Source organism: Triticum dicoccoides, chromosome 5A, assembly GCF_002162155.2.
Source record: "Triticum dicoccoides isolate Atlit2015 ecotype Zavitan chromosome 5A, WEW_v2.0, whole genome shotgun sequence".
Taxonomy (NCBI): Eukaryota; Viridiplantae; Streptophyta; class Magnoliopsida; order Poales; family Poaceae; genus Triticum; species Triticum dicoccoides.
Genome location: NC_041388.1, coordinates 660,899,536 through 660,923,732, shown reverse-complemented (window position 1 = coordinate 660,923,732; position 24,197 = coordinate 660,899,536). Strand labels below are relative to the sequence as shown.

The following is a 24,197-nucleotide window of genomic DNA, read 5'->3' as shown; positions in this document are numbered from 1 at the left end:
TCTATTATTCTTGGAAGACCTTTTCTTAATAGTGCAGGGGCTGTTATTGATTGCAACAAAGGCAATGTCACCTTTCATGTTAATGGTAATGAGCATACGGTACACTTTCCGAGGAAACAACCTCAAGTTCATAGTATCAATTCCATTGGAAAAATTCCATCGATTATATTTGGAGGTTTTGAATTTCCTCTTCCTACTGTCAAGAAGAAATATGATGTACTTATTATAGGGGATGTGCGTATCCCCGTTGAGGTAACTTAGTGTTATTCGAAATTTCTCCGGTTTCATGATTATTGGAATGAGCTTGTTAACAAGACTTGATCAACCTTGTTAGTGGATTCTTCTTGATGAGCATGAGATGGATGAAACTAGAAGCACCAACTTCTGTACCCTCTCTATATTTTCTGTTATTTAGTAGAAATAAAGTAAAAATAGTATTTTTCTATCTGTTTCCTGACTTATCCATGCAACATAAAAATATCCCGAAAATAAAAGTCCTCAGAATGCCATGCCAATTTAATATGATTTTTTCGGAAATATTTGAAGATTTACTGTGCAAAAATTACCGCTGGAGGAGCGGCCACCTGGCCACGAGGGTGGTGGCCCCCCCCCCGTATAGGGCGCGCCCCCTGCCTCGTGGGCCCATGGTGGCCCTCCTCCACTTATCCCGGCACCCATCTTCTTCCTCTGCCTCACACAAACCCGAAAAACCAACTCAAGCACGAGTTCCAGCCACTTTTGCTGTGATTTTCGATCTCCTTGATCAAAGCACCTCTCGCCAAACTGCTTTGGGAGATTGTTCCTTAAAAATGATGAGGAGATTATTGAGGGGCTCATCGAGCCAAAGCTTGAAGGAAAAGGCACCGAAGCCTAAGTATAATTTGCCGCGCACCGCGGAGATTCGGGTATGTGAATGGCCTTCTGATGATTTCTTGAGAGCAGCCGATATCTATGAAGATTTTCATAAATTGGCTCACAATGCAGGCCTCACCTCTTTCCTCCACGACCAATGCGATCAGTATCTCTTACTCACAAATACCTTTGTGCAAAACTTTTATTTTCATCCTAGGAACTCACCACCTATGGTGGAATTTCATTTATATGACGAGCCTAAGGAGATGTCACTTTATGATTTCTATCGTATTTGTTTAGTCCCTTTTGAGAGCAAGACAGAAGAACCACATCATGATGATGTGGAGGGATTTATTAATAATATCACTGTAGGAGAAACCAGGAAGGTTTCCGATGCACGAATCACTAGCATACATTTTCCTGTTTTACGTTACTTTGCATTATTTGCTAGTCGTTGTTTAATTGGACGCGGAAACTGTGAAAACCTTATTATCCCTGATTTAATTATTCTACTCCAAGGTTTATACAGTGATAACACCTTTAGTATGGGCAGTATTATTGCTAGACGGTTAAATATGAACCGTACTAAGGGCCCCGTCTTTGGAGGCATTTATGCTACACGCTTAGCCGCACATTTTAACATACCTATTAGGCATGCTGAGAAGGTAGAAAAGGTGTTGCCCCGTGTTTATCTAGATCATAAAAGTATGGTGGCACATGGTTTTATTGTTAAGAATAGGGCAGGAGAGCTTAAATATCAATTGTTCTTTAATAAACATCATCCTGAGACTATTACCTTGCCTGCTCCTTCTTTGTTTGATTTGACTGCAGGCACATACCTTGTTCCGTTGGCAGCTATTCATGCCTACCGGAACCCTGCACCAACTGAGGAGCCAGAACCGGAACCACAATTTGATCCTTCACGATAGTCTAACTATCAGTGGGATCCGGAGATGATTGCCAGCTAGTGGCAATCAGAGCCTTCTTCTTCCTCATCACAGTACGACCCCAACAACTATTATTATGGATATCCACCAGGCCAGCCGTGGCCATAGACCAACTTAGGTCAAAAGCCTAAGCTCGGGAGGGCTGATCTAGAGTCCGTTCGGGGCTCTGGAGAGGGGGATTCGTTGCCGTCGTCATCATCAACCATCCTCCATCACCAATTTCATGATGCTCACCGCCGTGCGTGAGTAATTCCATCATAGGCTTGCGGGGCGGTGATAGGTTGGATGAGATTTATCATGTAATCGAGTTAGTTTTGTTAGGGTTTGATCCCTAGTATCCATTATGTTCTGAGATTGATGTTGCTATGACTTTGTCATGCTTAATGCTTGTCATTAGGGCCCGTGTGCCATGATTTCAGATCTGAACCTATTATATTTTCATGAATATATGTGAGTTCTTGATCCTATCTTGCAAGTCTATAGTCACCTACTATGTGTCATGATCCGGCAACCCCGAAGTGACAATAATCGGGACCACTCCCGGTGATGACCGTAGTTTGAGGAGTTCGTGCATTCACTATGTGGTAATGCTTTGTTCCGGTTCTCTATTAAAAGGAGGCCTTAATATCCCTAAGTTTCCAATAGGACCTCGCTGCCATGGGAGGGTAGGACAAAAGATGTCATGCAAATTCTTTTCCATAAGCACGTATGACTATATACGGAATACATGCCTACATTACATTGATGAATTGGAGCTAGTTCTGTGTCACCCTATGTTATGACTGTTACATGATGAACCGCATCCATCATAATTATCCATCACTGATCCGGTGCCTATGAGTTTTCCATATATTGGTTCTCGCATATTTACTTTTCCGTTGCTACTGTTACAATCACTACAAAATACCAAAAACATTACTTTTGCTGTCTTTACTTTTGTTGCCGCTACCGCCACTATCATATTACTTTGCTACTAAACACTTTGCTGCAGATATTAAGTTTCCAGGTGTGGTTGAATTGACAACTCAGCTGCTAATACTTGAGAATATTCTTTGGCTCCCCTTGTGTCGAATCAATAAATTTGGGTTGAATACTACCCTCGAAAGCTGTTGCGATCCCCTATACTTGTGAGTCATCACGGCGCCGCCGGTGGTGAGGCAGTAGGAAAGAAAGGGGGTAGTGGCTATGGGTAAGCGAGTGAAAGGGGGGTGAGGCTAGATTTGGCGCCGGGACGGAGCGCCAGATTTCCATCTCCCGCCATCCCCCCTCACGCTCGCATCGCACCGCCCGTGCGACCTTGCACCGCACTCAGCCTGGCTCGCGAGAAACTGCCGATCCGAGCGTTTTCAGTGAGCCAGGCTCTGGGCTGCTTTGAGAAGCGTGCGATGTAGGCCCAACAGGAAAACCAGGCAACCAAACAGGCATCTCCCTTCCCGCGCGGGCTTGGTTTGACTAGATGCGGGGAACCACACGCCCTTACTGTATATCCCGGATGCGCTGTATCAAACAACGGAGGGTATGCCATTCACGTTGATGCATTGTTGGGTGAAGCTCAAAAGGAACAGTGTGGATGGACAACACTTCATGCCATACAACTTGTTAAACGGTTATTGGAATAATATATACGTATATTGCACTAGAATGTTTGCTTGCTATTTATGGCTGAATTATGCTTTTTCTGTAATTCTTTTGAGTGCTTCAAACATACGTGCACGTATAGTTGGATGGTTGGCTTTTGTATCCGTGTTCGAATGCGTCCGCGGATGTTTAGTGTGTTAGATTTAAAGTACGCAGTTGGAGATGCTTTTTTTTGACAATCTGCAGTTACAAATGCCCTTATTACAAGCTCTAGGGAAGTTGGGGATGGAGAAGTCAAGCAGCTGTGAATCCGTGAGAAGGAGAAACCAAAGTGCTGCTGACCAATCAGGACAAGAAGTCAAGAACGATGTTCCGTTCATGAGTCGCAGTGCCGTACGTACGTGTCCGACACCAGCTCAACCACGTACAATCACCCGGCCGAGTCGGCCTGGCCCTTGCCTCGTTCGAACTTATATATATGTATATGCCAATGCATCGCACTGCAGCACCTCCCACGAACGCTTGACTCCTAGCTAGGGTCGACTTGATCCTTGTTCGTTTTTGATCGTGTTGGATCAACAGAGACGGAAAAGGCGACCAATGGCAGCCGTGCAAACTGGGGAAGTCGTCAAGGCGACAGCTCTCGCAATCACATCAGCACCCGAGGGCATGAAGAGCGACGGCACCCAAGAGCTGCAGTCGCCGCCGGCCAACGTCTCCCTGGACCTGGAGGACGATGAGGACGACGAGGAGGAGCTCTTGATCCGCAGCTTGCAGTACGATCTGTCGATGCGGCTCATCGTGGCGCACCAGATCCAGACGCTCAAGCTGGACCTGAAGAAGGACATCGACATCTACAGGTCCCTCCTCCGCGATCACGACGGCGAGTGCGACAGGCTGCGGCGCAGGCTGGCGGCCCGCCGGACGTCGACCAGAGATAGAGAGTCGGATGACGCCGGTGTCGCCGAGGCCAAGGAGGAGGAGGATGATGATGATGAGTTCAGAGTCGCCGATGCCAAGGAGGAGGAGGAGGAGGAGACCACCGCACTGAGGGAGTTCAGAGACATGTACGCCAAAGCCAGCGATGTGGACCGTCGCTTGGAAGAGTTCGACGAGATCGTGCGGGTGCACTACGACCCCGACTTGGACAACGAGGCGCGCAGGGCCACCGTCGCGCGGCTGTGGCGCCGCCTGGCGAAGGAGCTCGACGACAGAGCCGAGACCGTCGTCTCTGGGGCATTCAAGTACACGTTTGCACCTCTCAAGCCGAGGCACCAATCGCTTGGCTCATCAACTTGTGCCTAGAGTCAACAAATTCGCGTATAGGATAGCAAACATCTAACCTATGCATATGGGATTGTGAAATTAGTAGCAAGTCACAAGCAGATTTGTAATGATTTTTTAATCTTTTCCAACAAGGGGAAAAGTAGCAGAACTGTAATTGCAATACCACAAGCAGCACTACTCTTCTTTCATCACTTCATTCCACTCCTCTAAGTATCCTCTAAGTATCTTGCGCACTAAAGACTGGTCACAAGAGACTTGTAATGATCTGTTTCTATTTCCAATAAAAGAAAGAAAAAAGTAGCATCAGTGTAATTCGGGATGCACACAACACATATAGGCAGTGAAATATGACCAGAACTATACTCCCATTCCTACTAATTTTTTTTTGCGAGAAACTGTCGATTTATTCATCTTCAATCATGGCAGTACAATGAACATCAGAAATAATGAAAATTACGTCCAAATTCAGAGACCACCTAATGACGACTACAAGCACTGAAGCGACCCGAAGGTGTGCCGCCGTCATCGCCTCTCCCTCGGCGGAGCCGGGCATAACTTGTTGTAGTAAACAGTCGGGAAGTCGTCGTGCTAAGGCCCCGTAGGACCAACGCATCAGAACAGCAACCGCCGCCGATGAAGAGAAGCTTAGATCGGAACGATCCAACCTGAAGACACATTAACAAAGACGAACAAAGACGAGCAAAGACCGGATCCGAGAGGATCCACCAAAGACAACCACCAACCGAATTCCGCAAGATCCGCCGGAGACACACCTCCACACGCCCTCCGAAGATGCTAGACACACCATCGGGACAGGGCTAGACGGGGAGAACCCTAATAAAACTTGAGGAAGCATATGAAAACGGAGCCCTCCTGCCGGCAAGGACCGGGATCCACCACGCACCCATGGCCCTAAGGCCACATGAGATGTGAGAGATCAACGCCGCCGCCGACGGGAGGCAGAAACCCTAGCCGCCTTTTCTTGGAGGAGAGACAAAGGGAGGCAGAAACTTTGACATGAGCCACCCATTGCCATTCCTACTACTACTACTACGTGAGTTCACTTCATGTTCTTCCGGACCTTTGTGATCCGCTCCATCTTATTTTACTTTATTTTTTGAATACGCGCAAAAGATTTGCCATATATATTAATTAAGAGATAATAGAGTTTGTGTTACAAACACCCCTTAAAATTTCAAGGAAGAATCACTCTCCCGCATGATGGACCCTAGTTTCTTAGGTTCGGCGGCGATCCAAAATGATGCCTCCCTTTTGATGTTGTTGAGAATGACCGTAGGCAGGGTGCCCTTGTTGTGGAAGATGCGGGCGTTTCTCTCGTTTCAGATCGTCCCCTTGGTGAGCATGGTGAGCGAGGCCATGGCCTTCCAGTTGGGGATGGAAGCATCGGTCAACCCAAGCCACCAATCTAAGGTGGAATGCCTCAGGGGCAAAGTGGAGGCGTCAACATGAATGAGTTGCAGCCACACCTTGATCAAGCTCCATAGTCGCATCTGTTGGGGAACGTAGTAATTTCAAAAAAATTCCTACGCACACGCAAGATCATGGTGATGCATAGCAACAAGAGGGGAGAGTGTTGTCTACGTACCCTCGTAGACCGGCAACGGAAGCCTTCACACAACGTAGAGGAAGTAGTCATACGTCTTCCCGATCCGACCGATCCAAGTACCGAACGCACGGCACCTCTGAGTTCTGCACACGTTCAACTCGGTGACGTCCCTCGAGCTCCGATCCAGCCGAGTGTTGAGGGGGAGTTTCGTCAGCACGACGGCATGATGACGGTGATGATGTTCTACCGATGCAGGGCTTCGCCTAAGCACCGCTACGATATGACCGAGGTGGAATATGGTGGAAGGGGGCACCGCACACGGCTAAGGAACGATCACGAAGATCAACTTGTGTGTCATGGGGTGCCCCCCTGCCCCTTTATATAAATGAGGGAGGGGGGAGGTGCGGCCGGCCCCTAGGGGTGCGCCTGGAGGAGTCCTACTCCCACCGGGAGTAGGACTCCCCCCTCTTGCCTTGTTGGAGAAGGAAAGGGGAAGGGGAAAAGAGGAAAGGGGGCCCCCCCCCTTCCTTGTCCTATTCGGACTAGGGGGGATGGGGCGCGTGGCCTGCCCTGGCCGTCCCTCCTCTTCTCCCTTAGGGCCCATGTAGGCCCATTAACCCCCGGGGGGTTCCGGTAACCCCCCGGTACTCCGGTAAAATCCCGATTTCACCCGGAACGATTCCGATATCCAAATATAGGCTTCCAATATATCAATCTTCATGTCTCGACCATTCCGAGACTCCTCGTCATGTCCGGGATCACATCCGGGACTCCGAACAACCTTCGGTACATCAAAACACAAAAACCCTAATTACGATCGTCACCGAACTTTAAGCGTGCGGACCCTACGGGTTCGAGAACTATGTAGACATGACCGAGACACGTCTCCAGTCAATAACCAATAGCGGAACCTGGATGCTCATATTGGTTCCTACATATTCTACGAAGATCTTTATCGGTCAAACCGCATAACAACATACGTTGTTCCCTTTGTCATCGGTATGTTACTTTCCCGAGATTCGATCGTTGATATTCCAATACCTAGTTCAATCTCGTTACCAGCAAGTCTCTTTACTCGTTCCGTAATACATCATTCCGCAACTAACTCATTAGTTGCAATGCTTGCAAGGCTTAAGTGATGTGCATTACCGAGAGGGCCCAGAGATACCTCTCCGACAATCGGAGTGACAAATCCTAATCTCGAAATACGCCAACCCAACAAGTACCTTTGGAGACACCTGTAGAGCACTTTTATAATGACCCAGTTACGTTGTGACGTTTGGTAGCACACAAAGTGTTCCTCTGGTAAACGGGAGTTGCATAATCTCATAGTCATAGGAACATGTATAAGTTATGGAGAAAGCAATAGCAACAAACTAAACGATCAAGTGCTAAGCTAACGGAATGGGTCAAGTCAATCACATCATTCTCCTAATGATGTGATCCCATTAATGAAATGACAACTCATGTCTATGGCTAGGAAACATAATCATCTTTGATCAACGAGCTAGTCAAGTAGAGGCATACTAGTGACACTCTCTTTGTCTATGTATTCACACATGTATTATGTTTCTATTTAATACAATTCTAGCATGAATAATAAACATTTATCATGATATAAGGAAATAAACAATAACTTTATTATTATCTCTAGGGCATATTTCCTTCAGCATCAACATGAATGAGTTGCAGCCATGCCTTGATCAAGCTCCATAGTCGAATGGTGAACCGACATTTGAAGAAGAGATGATCAACCGGTTTATTCTCATGCATGCATAAGAGACACGAGCCACAGTTTGGCCAACCGCGCTTGGCCAATCTAGGCACGGTTCAAACTCTATTTTGGATGGCCAGCCAAGTAAAGAACTTGACCTTGGGTGGAGCCTAGATTTTCCTCAGTGCATGCTCCAAGGGGAAGTGAATAAGGCCAAGAAACTGCGCTTTGTAGCCGGACTCCGCCATGTAGAGGCCACTAGTAGAGTGCTTCCAAACAATGTCATCATCAATATCCGCTCCATCTTAGACTCTTCCCACTCCTACAAGTACCCTCTAACAAGCTCGTTCCGGACAGTGACACTGGACACACTTTGGATGCTCAGAGGACAGATATGTCCATTCTTCTCAAACCAATCCTTGAGGAACCATTGGTCAAATGTCTAAAACAAATTAAAACACACCCATAATTATTGCACTACTAAAAACAATTATATGCAGCTAAAACTTCGAGCACACAGAGTTACCTTCCCGGTGGCAATTGTCACCAGGTCAATCATAAGTTCGCTGGACAATGGACAAGTAAGATATTCTGGAATATCACAATCCCTGGTACACTCCTCTACAAGCTTCACAACCCTTAGCTTATCCATTGCAAGCACTAATAAAGGGTAGGCGTGCGCCCGCCCGCTCGCCGACTATCATGCACCGCTCTGAAATGGTTACAAGCAGCAAGCTTCTCTTGTTCACGCAACCCCTATAGTCTCTTGACAATTCTTACATCACTTCACTCTCTTTTTGGGGTGGAGGAGGAATTATCCCCACAAAATTCAGCGTATAATGGGTACGGAATTTCCTACACGGGTTTTGATCAAACAAATAGCTCTTAGTAAGTTGTGATGTCAAAGAAAAGAAGATGTTCTTAGTAAGTTGCATTGCAACTTTAAGCCACTCATGGGTCAAGCCTCATACCTAGTATAATTAAAAGTTTACATATCACCAAGATGATGAACACAATCAAAGAATATCACAAGCTATCTTTAACCTACAAATCTGAGTACAACTATGGCAATTCAAACTGCTAGAAATAGCAGGAAGTGCAAGTTATCATACCAATTTTTTAGGTTATCAAACTTAGTCGAATATTCTACTCATACGTGAAGTTTCGTGAAGAAATGACATATGTGATATTCTTAGCAAAGAAAATAAATTCGACCTCCAAATTATTTTCTAACACGGTCTTTTTCATACCAGTGAATTTGTTTTTGGTTTTCGCCGAGAATACAATGGATGTCATTTCTCTGTGAAACTTCACACGTGAGTAGAACACTCAACCATGTATGTTATAAAAAATATCCAGAACTGATTGATTTTCTAGCATTTTTTAATTTTACTATTCAAAGTAGGTGCATGTTGAACCATGTTCCAAAAGTCCGTGTCCTGAAAGAAAAAAACAAGAATAATAATGAAGACTTAACACATGTGGCTAGTGGGCCTGACACGGATATTTGCATTTCTAAACATGGGGCCATTCAAAAATTATATGAGACCAGGTCTTACGGTTAGCAGGTGAGACCCGCCCTGATGAATGACACGTATCATTCACAAATCACAAAGCATTTAATCTCTCCCCCCCTGATTTCAAGTGGGGATGGGATAGATGCTTTGTGATTTATGAATGCCACGTGTCATCCATCAGGATGGGTCTCGCGTGAGACCTGCTCTCATAGAATTCTTTTCCCCTATATGGTGACCTCTGCGCCCGATGAAGCGGAAACACGCACCCCTGCGCCCCCAGCGCCCTGTTGGGCTGGCCCATCTACAGGACTCCCACTATTATTTTCGTTATTTTTTATTTTTCTATTATCTGTCTTTCTGTTTTCCCTTTAAAAATAATTTGGGATTTCAAAAAAGTTACGAATTTCTAAATAATTGTGGATTTTAAAAATAATGTTCAAGAAATCATAAAATGATCATGAATTCAGAAAAAAAGTTCATGATTTCGAAAAACTGTTTGAGAAATCACAAAATGTTTGCTTATTAAAAAATATTCATGATTTCAAAACATGTTCACAATTTTTAAAACTATACGTATATTCGAGAAATGTGCATGAATTAGAGTGTTTTTCCTGAATTCATATAATGTTCATGATATTTTTTCAAAAGTTAACGAAAAAAATGAACTTCAATAATTGTTCCCCAAAATTCAAAAAACTTTATCAGTTCCAAAATATTTTGCTGATTGCAAAATTTTTTCATGCATTTTAAAAAACTGTTCGCAAAACAAAGAAATGTTTGTGAAATTCAAAAATTGTTTCTAAAATTCAAAAACTGTTTGCCTAATCAAAAACTGTTCACAGGCTAGATAAATGATAACAAATTTGTGAAAAATGTTTATGAATTCGAAAAACGTTCATGGTTTTATAAAAAATTACAAACTTTAAAAAAATGTTCATGATTTGAGAAAAATATTCCCGAATTCAAAAAAAGTTCAGGATTTCAGAAAATGGTGACAATTTCAAAAAAAAACATTCACAAATTTGATAGATGCTTTGCAAAAAAAAAAAAAGAGGAGTGAAAACGAAAATAAAAAATAAAAACCAAAAAGGAAACGAAAATGTTGAAGAAAAAGAAAGAGGCTGGCCCAAAAACTGGATCGGGAGTTGGAGGGATTGCATGCTAGGTCGCTCGGTGGTGACCTATGCTCCAAATGGGGACTGCCTATATGAACCCAATAACCGAACTTTACAAAAAATCATACCTCTAGGCTAAAAAAGAACGTATGTGCGTAGTTTACAAGACAAGTAGAAACATGAGCATACTTTTCTCTATAAGCGTATGTGCGTACAATAACTCATACACTGTTTTAAGCCAAGTTACGTGACTTAAGTTGGAGGTGATTGTACAAGAACTTAGTTTGTGATTAAAACTGGCTCGTGGATTATTACAAAATGTACACCAAAATTCACATGTATGTGTGACTGTCTGTCCTCGGCATATCTGATATTTTTTATAATTTTTTTGGATCGAACAACTTTTTTTTGTTAAGTTTACAGCATTATGTTTGTAGGAATGCCCCTCAAAAAGAATGTTGGAAGGGATGCACAAGCTAGCATGAATATAATTCTGATTGTACACCGCAACTTAGATGACAAAGATACATCTATAAAAATCATCGCTCAGTTATTGCCAGGAAATGTCCGATTACTGCTTTGCTTGCCCTGCTGGGGTGGGGGGCGGGGAGATCAAAGATGTTTTTTTTTTGGTATCGTTGTCTGTCGTAGACCTCTGGCGCAACGACTCCATGCTGCGAACTGCCTATAACTGCTATTTGATTTCTCAATCGTGTGTAGCCTGCCAACAACACGCATACATGTCCTTACCTGATGGTTGTTGCACTAGGCAGACGAAAATTGGCCAGTGTCGGTATTACGCATGGCATCGACATAATATACACACAAATACCCTCTTTTGGAGCACTTTTTCCCCATGCCCCCTTGCTCCGTATTTGCATTCTCCTGATTCGACGCCACCACTCTACCACTCCGACCACTGAGTAGGCCTTGCCAGACATCCACCACCTAGCCTTCCCGGATGCCCGTCTTGGAGTACACCACAGTCACCCTAGATCCCTCGCGGCCAGGTATTCTCCGCCCCCTTCCGACGATGTCTGTGCCAGACACCACACCCGGCAATTATTTGGCCAAATGCCAATGAGAATTTACCGTTGTTTACTTTGAAGCAAGCACGATGGCCGCATACTCGATGATGGAGAATGAGTTGTTGTACGATGCCTGGTTGGCCAGAAGTGCGTACTCTGTAGGCATGAAGCAAGGCACGAAGTTTTGGCAATATATGTATTCTTGGCTCAAGACCAAAAGCATTTTGCGCCCTACAACTTGCACATGATCCATGAACACAATGTGAAGTTGCTAGCCCATCTGCAGTACACCATCTCAAATTTCATCATGAATACTGCGGTGCGATCGCATGGGTGGAAAGAAGGTGGCCACCGACGCGTCAATCATGGAGATCGCAAGTTTTATTTTCCAGCTCTACATGTTGGTCAATTTGTTGATTCACTCAACGGAGGGCAGACCATTCATGTTGACGATCACCTTATTGTATAGCCCGGATGCGCGGTCACGCTGTATCAAACAACAGAGGGCGGGCCATTCATGTTGATGATAACCTTATTGTATAGCCCGAATGCACGGTTGCGCTGTATCAAATAATAGAGGGCATGCCATTCATGTTGATGCATTGTTGGATGAACCTCAAGGACCACAGTGTGCGGATGAACGACACTTAGTGCCCTACAACTTGTTGAACATCCGGTTATTTTGAATGTAGTATTTATATTCAAACTATTGTTGCACTAGAGTGTTTGATGCTATTTATGGCTGAATTATGCTTTTTCTGTAATTCTTTTGAATGCTCCGGACAAAAGTGGAAAATTAGGACGGGACCATTGGTGCACAAAGTTGGATGGCTGGCTCCCGTATCCGTGTCTAGACACGTCCGTGAAAATTTAGTGGGTTCGATTTAAAGTATGCAATTGGAGATGTCCTTATTACAACCTCCAGGGCAAAAGGAAATACTCCTCCCATTAAAAGATGCAAACGTCAATCAACTGTGAATCCGTGAGAAGGAGGAACCAAATTGCTGACAAAAAAAAAGACAAGGACGATATTCCCGTTCACGAGTCGCAGTGCCGTACGTGTCCGACACCGACTCAACCACTTACGATCAGCCGGCCGAGTCGGCCTGGCCCTTGCCTCGTTGGAACCACGGAGTATATATGTAGGGTGGAGTTGATCCCTGTCCGTTTTCAATCGTGTTGATTGATCGACAGAGCCAGAAGAAGCGATCATGGCAGCCGTGGAAAGTGGGGAAGTCGTCAAGGCGACAGCTCTCGCAATCACATCACCAGCCAACGACATGAAGAGCGACGGCACCCAAGAGCTACAGTCGTCGCCGGCAAACGTCTCCCTGGACCTGGAGGAGGAGGAGCTCTTGATCCGCAGCTTGCAGTACGACCTGTGGATGCGGCTCATCGTGGCGCACCACATCCAGAAGCTCAAGCTGGACATGAAGAAGGACATCTACATCTACAGCTCCCTCCTCAGCGACAACGGCGGCGAGAGCGACAGGCTGCGGCGCAGTGTGCTGGCCAGTCTGGCTCAGAGAGTCGGAGTCCGACGACGACGACGACTGCACCGCAGAGGCAGACGTCGACGGGTCCGAGGAGGAGCACCAGTCCGTCGCCCTGAGGGAGTTTAGGGACCTGTACGCCAGAGCCAGCGACGTGGACCGTCGCTTCGAGGAGTTCGACGGGATCATGTGGGCGCACTACGACCCCGACCTGGAGGACAACGAGACGCGCAAGGCCACCGTGGCGCGGCTGTGGCGCCGCCTGGAGAAGGAGCTCGACGACCGAGCAGACGCCGTCGTCTCCGGCGCGTTCAACTACTCGTTTGCACCGCCCACGCCGAGGCACCAATCGCTTCGCTGATCAACATCTTCGTACAGTCAACAAATTCGCATGGCATATACTAGGCTATTAGCTATCATCTTACGCACTAAAGATTGTGAAATTAGGCACAAGAGACTGTAATGATCTGTTTATATTTCCAGTAAAAGATAAAAAGTAGCAGCAGTGTAATTCGGGAAGCACACAAGACATATATATATACAGGCAGTGAAATATGACGAACTATACTGTCATTCCTACTACTACGTGAGTTCACTTCATGTTCTTTTGAGACCTTGGTGATCCGCTCCATCTTGGATTCTTCCCACTCGTACAAATACCCTCGGATACGCCCGTTTCGGACAATGGCACCTGAAACAGGCTGGCCGGTCACAGGACAGATATGCCCGTTCTTCTCAAACCAATCCTTGAGGTACTGTCGGTCAAATGTCTAAAACAAATTAAAACATACCCATCATTAGTTCTCACTACTAAAAAACAATTACGTGCAGCTAAAACTTTGAGCACACACTAAGAGAATTACCTTCCCCGTGGCAATTGTCACCGGGTCAATCATAAGCTCGCCCAACAATGGACAAGTAAGATATTCTGGAGTATCACAATCTCTGATACACTCCTCTACAAGCTCCGCATCCCTTAGGTTATCCATTGCAAGCCTGAATAGGGGGGTAGGCTTGCTTCCGCCCGCTCGCTGACTATCACGCATCGCTCTGAAATGATTACGAGCAGCAAGCCTCTCTTGGTGACGCGATCTAGGGATGAAAACGGAGCGAAAACGGATGGAACTGAGTGCTACCATATTTGTTTTCATATATTTTTGCAGAAGTGGAAATGAATACATAAACCCCAAAAATGAATACGAAAACAAATACTACTGAAAACGAACACGGAGCGAATACAAAGCGGACAAGGAAACAGAAGAGGGCATTTGACCGAAACCTAAGAGAACCCTTGAACCTTAGAGAAATACACACAAAACACAAGCAAATTTAATGAACTGTTAACATGGCTACAAAAAATATCATTATGTTAGCAACTTAGCGTAGTATTGTAGTAGTACTGGACAATTACGTATAGGGTCAAGCTGAGTACATGTATAGTAGTAAAAGTTGGGCTAAAATGATCCATTCTACTCACTGTATAATTGTGTGTTGTTTAGTGGTTGAACTACAAAGTAGCCATATGTCTATAGTAAAAATGGAAATTCCATATTCACGGAAATGGAAAATTCCATTTCCACGCTTGTTCCACTGGAAAACACCGTTTCGTTTTTGTTTCCGTTTCCACATAAAAAATTCCACTTCCACTTCCGTTTTGCAAATTTCCGTTTCCGTTTTCATATTTCCTCTCCGTTTTCATTATTCCTCCAGAAAAGCGGTAAGTTTTCACTCCATTTTCATCCCTAACGCAACCCTTGCAGTCTTCTCACAATTCTTACATCAGTCCATTCCCTTCTTCGTGATGAGTAAGAATCTCCACAAAATTCAACGCGCGAAGGGTACGGAACTCCCTGCGCGGTGGTTTTCATCAAAAGAATTGTTCTTAGTAAGTTGCATTAATGTTTAAGCCAATTATGAATTAAACCACTGCTGATATGATTTATTATCCGACACCTATCATTACCGATCCATTGCCTATGAGTTAGTTTAATATTAATCCTTGCTCCGTTACTTTCGTTACTGCTACTGTCACCATTGCTACAAAACTGCTACTGTTACTTTTGCCACTATTACCATTACTTCCATACTACTTTGCTACTAAATACTTTGTTACAGATATTAAGTCTTTCAGGTGTGGTTGAATTGACAACTCAGCTGCTATTACTTGAGACTATTCTTTGGCTCCCCTTGTGTTGAATCAATAAATTTGGGTTGAATAATACTCTGCCCTCGAAAACTGTTGCGACCCCCTATACTTGTGGGTTATCAGATACCAATTGAAAGGATCGAGAATATGGGTCTAGAGGGGTGGAGGGGGTGATTAGACCCTTAACAAGCAAAGTTGGCAGATTTTAATTTCTACAAGTTAAGGTAGTGATTACCACATGTTAAAGCATTCACAATACATTTCAAGCATGCATGACAAGAGTATAGGCAGCGGAAAAATATAAAGCATGCAATTTGCAAGAAATTAAAGGAGGGGATTGGAGTATGTAAACGCAATGGAGACGCGGAGTTTTTGGCGTGGTTCCGATAGGTGGTGCTATCGTATGTCCATGTTGATGGAGACATTCAACCCACGAAGGGTAACGTCCGCGCGAGTCCACGAAGGGCTCCATCCATGGAGGGTCAACAAAGAAGTAACCTTGTCTATCTCACCATGGCCATCATCCACGAAGGACTTGCCTCACTCGGGTAGATCTTCACGAAATAGAAGATCTCCTTGCCCTTACAAACTTCTTGGTTCAACTCCACAATATGTCGGAGGCTCCCAAGCGACACCTAACCAATCTAGGAGACACCACTCTCCAAAAGGTAATAGACGGTGTGTTGATGATGAACTTCTTGCTCTTGTGCTTCAAATGATAGTCTCCCCAACACTCAACTCCTTCTCATAGATTTGGATATGGTGGAAGAATAATGGAGTGGAAAGCAGCTTGGGGAAGGCTAGAAATTAAGATTCTTGTGGTAGGATTGGAATGTCTTGATCTCAACAGATGAGTAGGTGGTTCTCTTTCAGAAAATGAATGGTGGAAGTGTAGGAACGTTTTGATGGCTCTCTATCTGAATGAGAGGGGGTGGAGGGGTATATATAGCCTCCACACAAAAATCCAACCGTTACACACATTTTACCAACCTCGGTGGGACCGGATCATGAAACTCGATGAGACCAATTAGCTATAAAATGTGAACGTTAGGAATCTCTGTGGGACCGACTGGAAGAACTCGGTGGGACCGATGTGCTAGGGCTTAGGGAAAACATCGTCTTAGTGGGACCGACTGAATCACCTTGGTGAGATCAAAGTGAAAAATGAGCACACAGAGAATCTTTCAAGAAAATTCGGTGAGACCGATTGCAACAACTCGGTGAGACCGAAGTAGTCACAACATTACTCAGAGAGTTTGCAAGTCCATCTCGGTGAGATCGATATCCATATCGGTGTGACCGGATCATTAGGGTTTTAGGCAGGGGCTATGTCAACTGAACTCGGTGGCTCTGGGTAGAAAGAATCGGTGGGGCCGAGTTGGAGTTTAAGGTTTGGACATATTTGGATGGAGAAAGTGGCCGAGGGCTTTGGAGCAATATCACTAAGCACTTCAACAACCAGCTCATTAATCAACACATCATCCCCTTTTTAATAGTATTGGCTTTCCTATGGATTCAATGTGATCTTGGATCACTAAAATATATAAGAAGAGTCTTGAGATTATGCCATTCTTCCTTCCTTAGCATATTGAAGGGATTGCACATCTCTTGTCCTTGCCATGCCACTGTTGGACTTTCCTGAAACATGCTACATAAAACCATTAGTTCAACAAGAGATATGTTGACATTAATTACCAAAATCACCTAGGGAGCACTTGTTCTTTTAGAAACTAACGTGAACTATCGAGACGTGGACAAAACTGGGTATGTAAAAAGAGTGCATCTCAAATATGGAGTTGACATCCAAGTTCGAGTAGCCTATTGACAGGATGTAGAAAGTAGTCTTCTGGCCATATGTCCAAAAAGGAGCCAGGAGGGAAAGAGCCTCACCAGAAGTGTCGCATCTTCTACTGACGCAGGGCTTCGCCTAAGCACCGCTACGATATGACCGAGGTGGAATATGGTGGAAGGGGGCACCTCACACGGCTAAGGAACAATCACGAAGATCAACTTGTGTGTCATGGGGTGCCCCCTTGCCCCCGTATATAAAGGAGGGAGGGGGGAGGTGCGGTCGGTCCCTAGGGGTGCGCCTGGAGGAGTCCAACTCCCACCGGGAGTAGGACTCCCCCCTCTTGCCTTGTTGGAGAAGGAAAGGGGAAGGGGGGAAGAGGAAAGGGGGGCGCCGCCCCCCCCCCTTCCTTGTCCTATTCGGACTAGGGGGGAGGGGGCGCAAGGCCTGCCCTGGCCGGCCCTCCTCTTCTCCCTTAGGGCCCATGTAGGCCCATTAACCCCCGGGGGGTTCTGGTAACCTCTCGGTACTCCGGTAAAATCCCGATTTCACCGGAACGTTTCTGATATCCAAATATAGGCTTCCAATATATCAATCTTTATGTCTCGACCATTTCGAGACTCCTCGTCATGTCCGTGATCACATCCGGGACTCCGAACAACCTTCGATACATCAAAACACAAAAAAACCTAATTACGATCGTCACCGAACTTTAAGCGTGCGGACCCTACGGGTTCGAGAACTATGTAGACATGATCGAGACACGTCTCCGGTCAATAACCAATAGTGGAACCTGGATGCTCATATTGGTTCCTACATATTCTACGAAGATCTTTATCGGTCAAACCGCATAACAACATACGTTGTTCCCTTTGTCATCGGTATGTTACCTGCCCGAGATTTGATCGTCGGTATTCCAATACCTAGTTCAATCTCGTTACCGGCAAGTCTCTTTACTCGTTCTGTAATACATCATTCCGCAACTAACTCATTAGTTGCAATGCTTGCAAGGCTTAAGTGATGTGCATTACCGAGAGGGCCCAAAGATTCCTCTCCGACAATCGGAGTGACAAATCCTAATCTCGAAATACGCCAACCCAACAAGTACCTTCGGAGACACCTGTAGAGATCCTTTATAATGACCCAGTTACATTGTGACATTTGGTAGCACACAAAGTGTTCCGCCGGTAAACGGGAGTTGCATAATCTCATAGTCATAGGAACATGTATAAGTTATGAAGAAAGCAATAGCAACAAACTAAACGATCAAGTGTTAAGCTAACGGAATGGGTCAAGTCAATCACATCATTCTCCTAATGATGTGATCCCGTTAATCAAATGACAACTCATGTCTATGGTTAGGAAACATAACCATCTTCGATCAACGAGCTAGTCAAGTAGAGGCATACTAGTGACACTCTGTTTGTCTATGTATTCACACATGTATTATGTTTCTGGTTAATACAATTCTAGCATGAATAATAAACATTTATCATGATATAAGGAAATAAATAATAACTTTATTATTGCCTCTAGGGCATATTTCTTTCAGTCTCCCACTTTCACTAGAGTCAATAATCTAGTTCACATCGCCATGTGATTTAACATCAATAGTTCACATCACCATGTGATTAACAGCCATAGTTCACATAGTCATGTGACCAACACCCAAAGGGTTTACTATATTCAATAATCTAGTTCACATGCTATGTGATTAACGCCCAAAGAGTACTAAGGTGTGATCATGTTTTCCTTATGAGAGAAGTTTAGTCAGGTGGATCAGTGTCAAAACTTGCATTGACGTAACCCTTTACGACGAACCTTTTGTCACCTCCATAATCGAGAAACATATCCTTATTCCACTAAGGATAATTTTGACCAATGTCCAGTGATCTACTTGTAGATCACTATTGTACTCCCTTGCCAAACTCAGGGCAGGGTATACAATAGGTCTGGTACACAGCATGGCATACTTTATAGAACCTATGGCTGAGGCATAGGGAATGACTTTCATTCTCTCTCTATCTTCTGCCATGGTCGGGTTTTGAGTCTTACTCAACTTCTCACCTTTGTAACACAGGCAAGAACTCCTTCTTTGATTGTTCCATTTTGAACTACTTCAAAATCTTGTCAAGGTATGTACTCATTGAAAAACTTATCAAGCGTCTTGATCTATCTCTATAGATCTTGATGCTCAATATGTAAGGAGCTTCACCGAGGTCTTTCATTGAAAAACTCTTATTCAAGTATCCCTTTATGCTATCCAGAAATTCTATATCATTTCCAATCAGTAATATGTCATCCACATATAATATCAGAAATGCTACAGAGCTCCCACTCACTTTCTTGTAAATACAGACTTCTCCAAAAGTCTGTCCAAAACCAAATGCTTTGATCACACTATCAAAGCGTTTATTCCAACTCCGAGAGGCTTGCACCAGTCCATAAATGGATCGCTGGATCTTGCACACTTTGTTAGCTCCCTTTGGATCGACAAAACCTTCCGGTTGCATCATATACAACTCTTCTTCCACAAATCCATTCAGGAATGCAGTTTTGACATCCATCTGCCAAATTTCATAATCATAAAATGCGACAATCGCTAACATGATTCGGACAGACTTAAGCATCGCTACGGGTGAGAAGGTCTCATCGTAGTCAATCCCTTGAACTTGTCGAAAACCTTTCGCAACAAGTCGAGATTTGTAGATAGTAACATTACCGTCAGCGTCAGTCTTCTTCTTGAAGATCAATCTATTCTCAATTGCTTGCCGATCAACGGGCAAGTCAACCAAAGTCCATACTTTGTTCTCATACATGGATCCCATCTCAGATTTCATGGCTTCTAGCCATTTTGCGGAATCTGGGCTCACCATCGCTTCTTCATAGTTCGTAGGTTCATCATGATCTAGTAGCATGACTTCCAGAACAGGATTACCGTACCACTCTGGTGCGGATCTTAGTCTGGTTGATCTACGAGGTTCGGTAGTAACTTGAGCTGAAGTTTCATGATCATTATCATTAGCTTGCTCACTAATTGGTATAGGTGTCACAGAAACCGGTTTCTGTGATGTACTACTTTCCAATAAGGGAGCATGTACAGTTACCTCATCAAGTTCTACTTTCCTCCCACTCACTTCTTTCGAGAGAAACTCCTTCTCTAGAAAGGATCCATTCTTAGCAACGAATGTCTTGCCTTCGGATCTGTGATAGAAGGTGTACCCAATAGTCTCCTTTGGGTATCCTGTGAAGACATATTTCTCCGATTTGGGTTCGAGCTTATCAGGTTGAAGCTTTTTCACATAAGCATCGCAGCCCCAAACTTTCAGAAACGACAACTTTGGTTTCTTGCCAAACCATAGTTCATAAGGCGTCATCTCAACGGATTTTGATGGTGCCTTATTTAACGTGAATGTAGCTGTCTCTAATGCATAACCCCAAAACGATAGTGGTAACCGGTAAGAGACATCATAGATTGCACCATATCTAATAAAGCACATTACGACGTTCAGACACACCATTACACTGTGGTGTTCCAGGTGGCGTGAGTAGTGAAACTATTTCACATTGTTTTAACTGAAGGCCAAACTCGTAACTCAAATATTTTACTTCTGCGATCATATCGTAGAAACTTTTATTTTTGTTACAATGATTCTCCACTTCACTATGAAATTCTTTGAACTTTTCAAATATTTCAGACTTGTGTTTCATCAAGTAGATATACTCATGTCTGCTCAAATCATCTGTGAAGATCAGAAAATAATGATACCTGCCGCGAGCCTCAATATTCATCGGACCACATACATCAATATGTATGATTTCCAACAAATCTGTTGCTCGCTCCATTGTTCCGGAGAATGGAGTCTTAGTCATCTTGCCCATGAGGCATGGTTCGCAAGCATCAACTGGTTCATAATCAAGTGATTCCAAAAGCCCATCAGCATGGATTTTCTTCATGTGCTTTACACCAATATGACTTAAACGGCAGTGCCACAAATAAGTTGCACTATCAATATTAACTTTGCATCTTTTGGTTTCAATATTATGAATATGTGTATCACTACAATCGAGATCCAACGAACCATTTTCATTGGGTGTGTAACCATATAAGGTTTTATTCATGTAAATAGAACAACAATTTATTCTCTTACTTAAATGAATAACCGTATTGCAATAAACATGATCAAATCATATTCATGCTCAATGCAAACACCAAATAACACTTATTTAGGTTCAACACTAATCCCGAAAGTATAGGGAGTGTGCGATGATGATCATATCAACCTTGGAACCACTTCCAACACACATCGTCACTTCACCCTTAACTAGTCTCTGTTCATTCTACAACTCATGTTTCGAGTTACTAATCTTAGTAACTGAACCAGTATCAAATACCGAGGGGTTGCTACAAACACTAGTAAAATACACATCAATAATCTGTATATCAAATATACCTTTGTTCACTTTGCCATCCTTCTTATCCGCCAAATACTTGGGGCAGTTACGCTTCGAGTGACCAGTCCCTTTGCAGTAGAAACACTTAGTCTTAGGCTTAGGACCAGACTTCGGCTTCTTCACTTGAGCAGCAACTTGCTTGCCGTTCTTCTTGAAGTTCCCTTTGTTTCTCTTTGCCCTTTTCTTGAAACTAGTGGTCTTGTTAATCATCAACACTTGATGTTCTTTCTTGATTTCTAACTTCATCGATTTCATCATCATGAAAAGCTCGGGAATCGTTTTCATCATCCCTTGCATACTATAGTTCATCACGAAGTTCTACTAACTTGGTGATGGTGACTAGAGAATTCTGTCAATCACTATTTTATCTGGAAGATTAACTCCCACTTGATTCAAGCGATTGTAGTACCCAGACAATCTGAACACATGCTCACTGCTTGAGCTATTCTCCTCCATCTTTTAGCTATAGAACTTGTTGGAGACTTCATATCTCTCAACTCGGGTATTTGCTTGAAATATTAACTTCAACTCTTGGAACATCCATATGATCCATGACATTCAAAACGTCTTTGAAGTCCCGATTCTAAGCTGTTAAGCATGGTGCACTAAACTATCAAGTAGTCATCATATTGAGCTAGCCAAACATTCATGACGTCTGCATTTGCTCCTGCAATAGGTCTGTCACCTAGCGGTGCATTAAGGACATAATTCTTCTGTGCAGCAATGAGGATAAACCTCAGATCACGGACCCAGTCCGCATCATTGCTACTATCATCTTTCAACTTAGTTTTCTCTAGGAACACATATAAAACATAGGGAAGCAATAACACGAGCTATTGATCTACAACATAGATATGCAAATACTATCAGGACTAAGTTCATGATAAATTAAAGTTCAATTAATCATATTACTTAAGAACTCCCACTTAGAAAGACATCCCTCTAATCTTCTAAGTGATCACGTGATCCAAATCAACTAAACCATAACCGATCATCACGTGAAATGGAGTAGCTTTCAATGGTGAACATCAATATGTTGATCATATCTACTATATGATTCACGCTTGACCTTTCGGTCTCAGTGTTCTGAGGCCATATTTGCATATGCTAGGCTCGTCAAGTTTAACCCGAGTATTCTGCGTGTGCAAAACTGGCTTGCACCCGTTGTAGATGGACGTAGAGCTTATCACACCCGATCATCACGTGGTGTCTGGGCACGACGAACTTTGGCAACGGCGCATACTCAGGGAGAACACTTTTATCTTGAAATTTAGTGAGAGATCATCTTATAATGCTACCGTCAATCAAAGCAAGATAAGATGCATAAAAGATAAACATCACATGCAATCAATATAAGTGATATGATATGGCCATCATCATCTTGTACTTGTGATCTCCATCTCCGAAGAACCGTCATGATCACCATCGTCACCGGTGCGACACCTTGATCTCCATCGTAGCATCGTTGTCATCTCGCCAATTATGCTTCCATGACTATCGCTACCGCTTAGTGATAAAGTAAAGCATTACGGCGCGATTGCATTGCATACAATAAAGCGACAACCATATGGCTCCTGCCAGTTGCCGATAACTCGGTTACAAAACATGATCATCTCATACAATAAAATATAGCATCATGTTTTGACCATATCACATCACAACATGCCCTGCAAAAACAAGTTAGACGTCCTCTACTTTGTTGTTGCAAGTTTTACGTGGTTGCTACGGGCTTAGCAAGAACCGTTCTTACCTACGCATCAAAACCACAACGATAGTTTGTCAAGTTGGTGCTGTTTTAACCTTCGCAAGGACCGGGCGTAGCCACATTCGGTTCAACTAAAGTTGGAGAAACTGACACCCGCCAGCCGCCTGTGTGCAAAGCACATCGGTAGAACCAGTCTCGCGTAAGCGTACGCGTAATGTTGGTCCGGGCCGCTTCATCCAACAATACGGCCGAACCAAAGTATGACATGCTGGTAAGCAGTATGACTTATATTGCCCACAACTCACTTGTGTTCTACTCGTGCAAATAACATCAACTCATAAAACCTGGCTCGGATTCCACTGTTGGGGAACGTAGTAATTTCAAAAAAATTCCTACGCACACGCAAGATCATGGTGATGCATAGCTACGAGAGGGGATAGTGTTGTCTACGTACCCTCGTAGACCGGCAACGGAAGCGTTGACACAACGTAGAGGAAGTAGTCGTACGTCTTTCTGATCTGACCGATCCAAGTACCAAACGTACGGCACCTCCGAGTTCTGCACACGTTCAACTCGGTGACGTCCCTCGAGCTCCGATCCAGCCGAGTGTTGAGGGAGAGTTTCGTCAGCACGATGGCGTGATGACGGTGATGATGTTCTACCGACGCTGGGCTTCGCCTAAGCACCGCTACGATATGACCGAGGTGGAATATGGTGGAAGGGGGCACCGCACACGGCTAAGGAACGATCACAAAGATCAACTTGTGTGTCATGGGGTGCCCCCTTGCCCCCGTATATAATGGAGGGAGGGGGGAGGTGCAGCCGGCCCCTAGGGTTGCGCGTGGAGGAGTCCTACTCCCACCGGGAGTAGGACTCCCCCCTATTGCCTTGTTGGAGAAGGAAAGGGGAAGGGGGAAAGAGGAAAGGGGGGCGCCGCCCCCCCTTCCTTGTCCTATTCGGACTAGGGGGGAGGGGGCATGCGGCCTGCCCTGGTCGGCCCTCCT

The 24,197-nt window shown here is 44.3% G+C and overlaps 1 protein-coding gene and 1 pseudogene across 1 annotated transcript in view; both read right to left on the bottom strand.

Moving 5' to 3' along the window:
* Nucleotides 1-4,838: 4,838 nt before the first annotated feature.
* On the bottom strand, nucleotides 4,839-11,771 carry LOC119300360 (annotated as a pseudogene).
* Nucleotides 11,772-13,541: 1,770 nt separating this feature from the next.
* The window catches only part of LOC119300359, a 33,590-nt gene continuing 22,934 nt past the window's right edge, over nucleotides 13,542-24,197 (bottom strand). The window contains exons 3-6 of the mRNA XM_037577346.1: nucleotides 14,851-14,948; nucleotides 13,962-14,190; nucleotides 13,713-13,868; nucleotides 13,542-13,565 (exon numbers count right to left, since the gene is read on the bottom strand). Coding sequence (XP_037433243.1) covers nucleotides 13,542-13,565; nucleotides 13,713-13,868; nucleotides 13,962-14,190; nucleotides 14,851-14,948 — 507 coding nt within the window. The remainder of the gene's footprint in view (nucleotides 13,566-13,712; nucleotides 13,869-13,961; nucleotides 14,191-14,850; nucleotides 14,949-24,197) is intronic.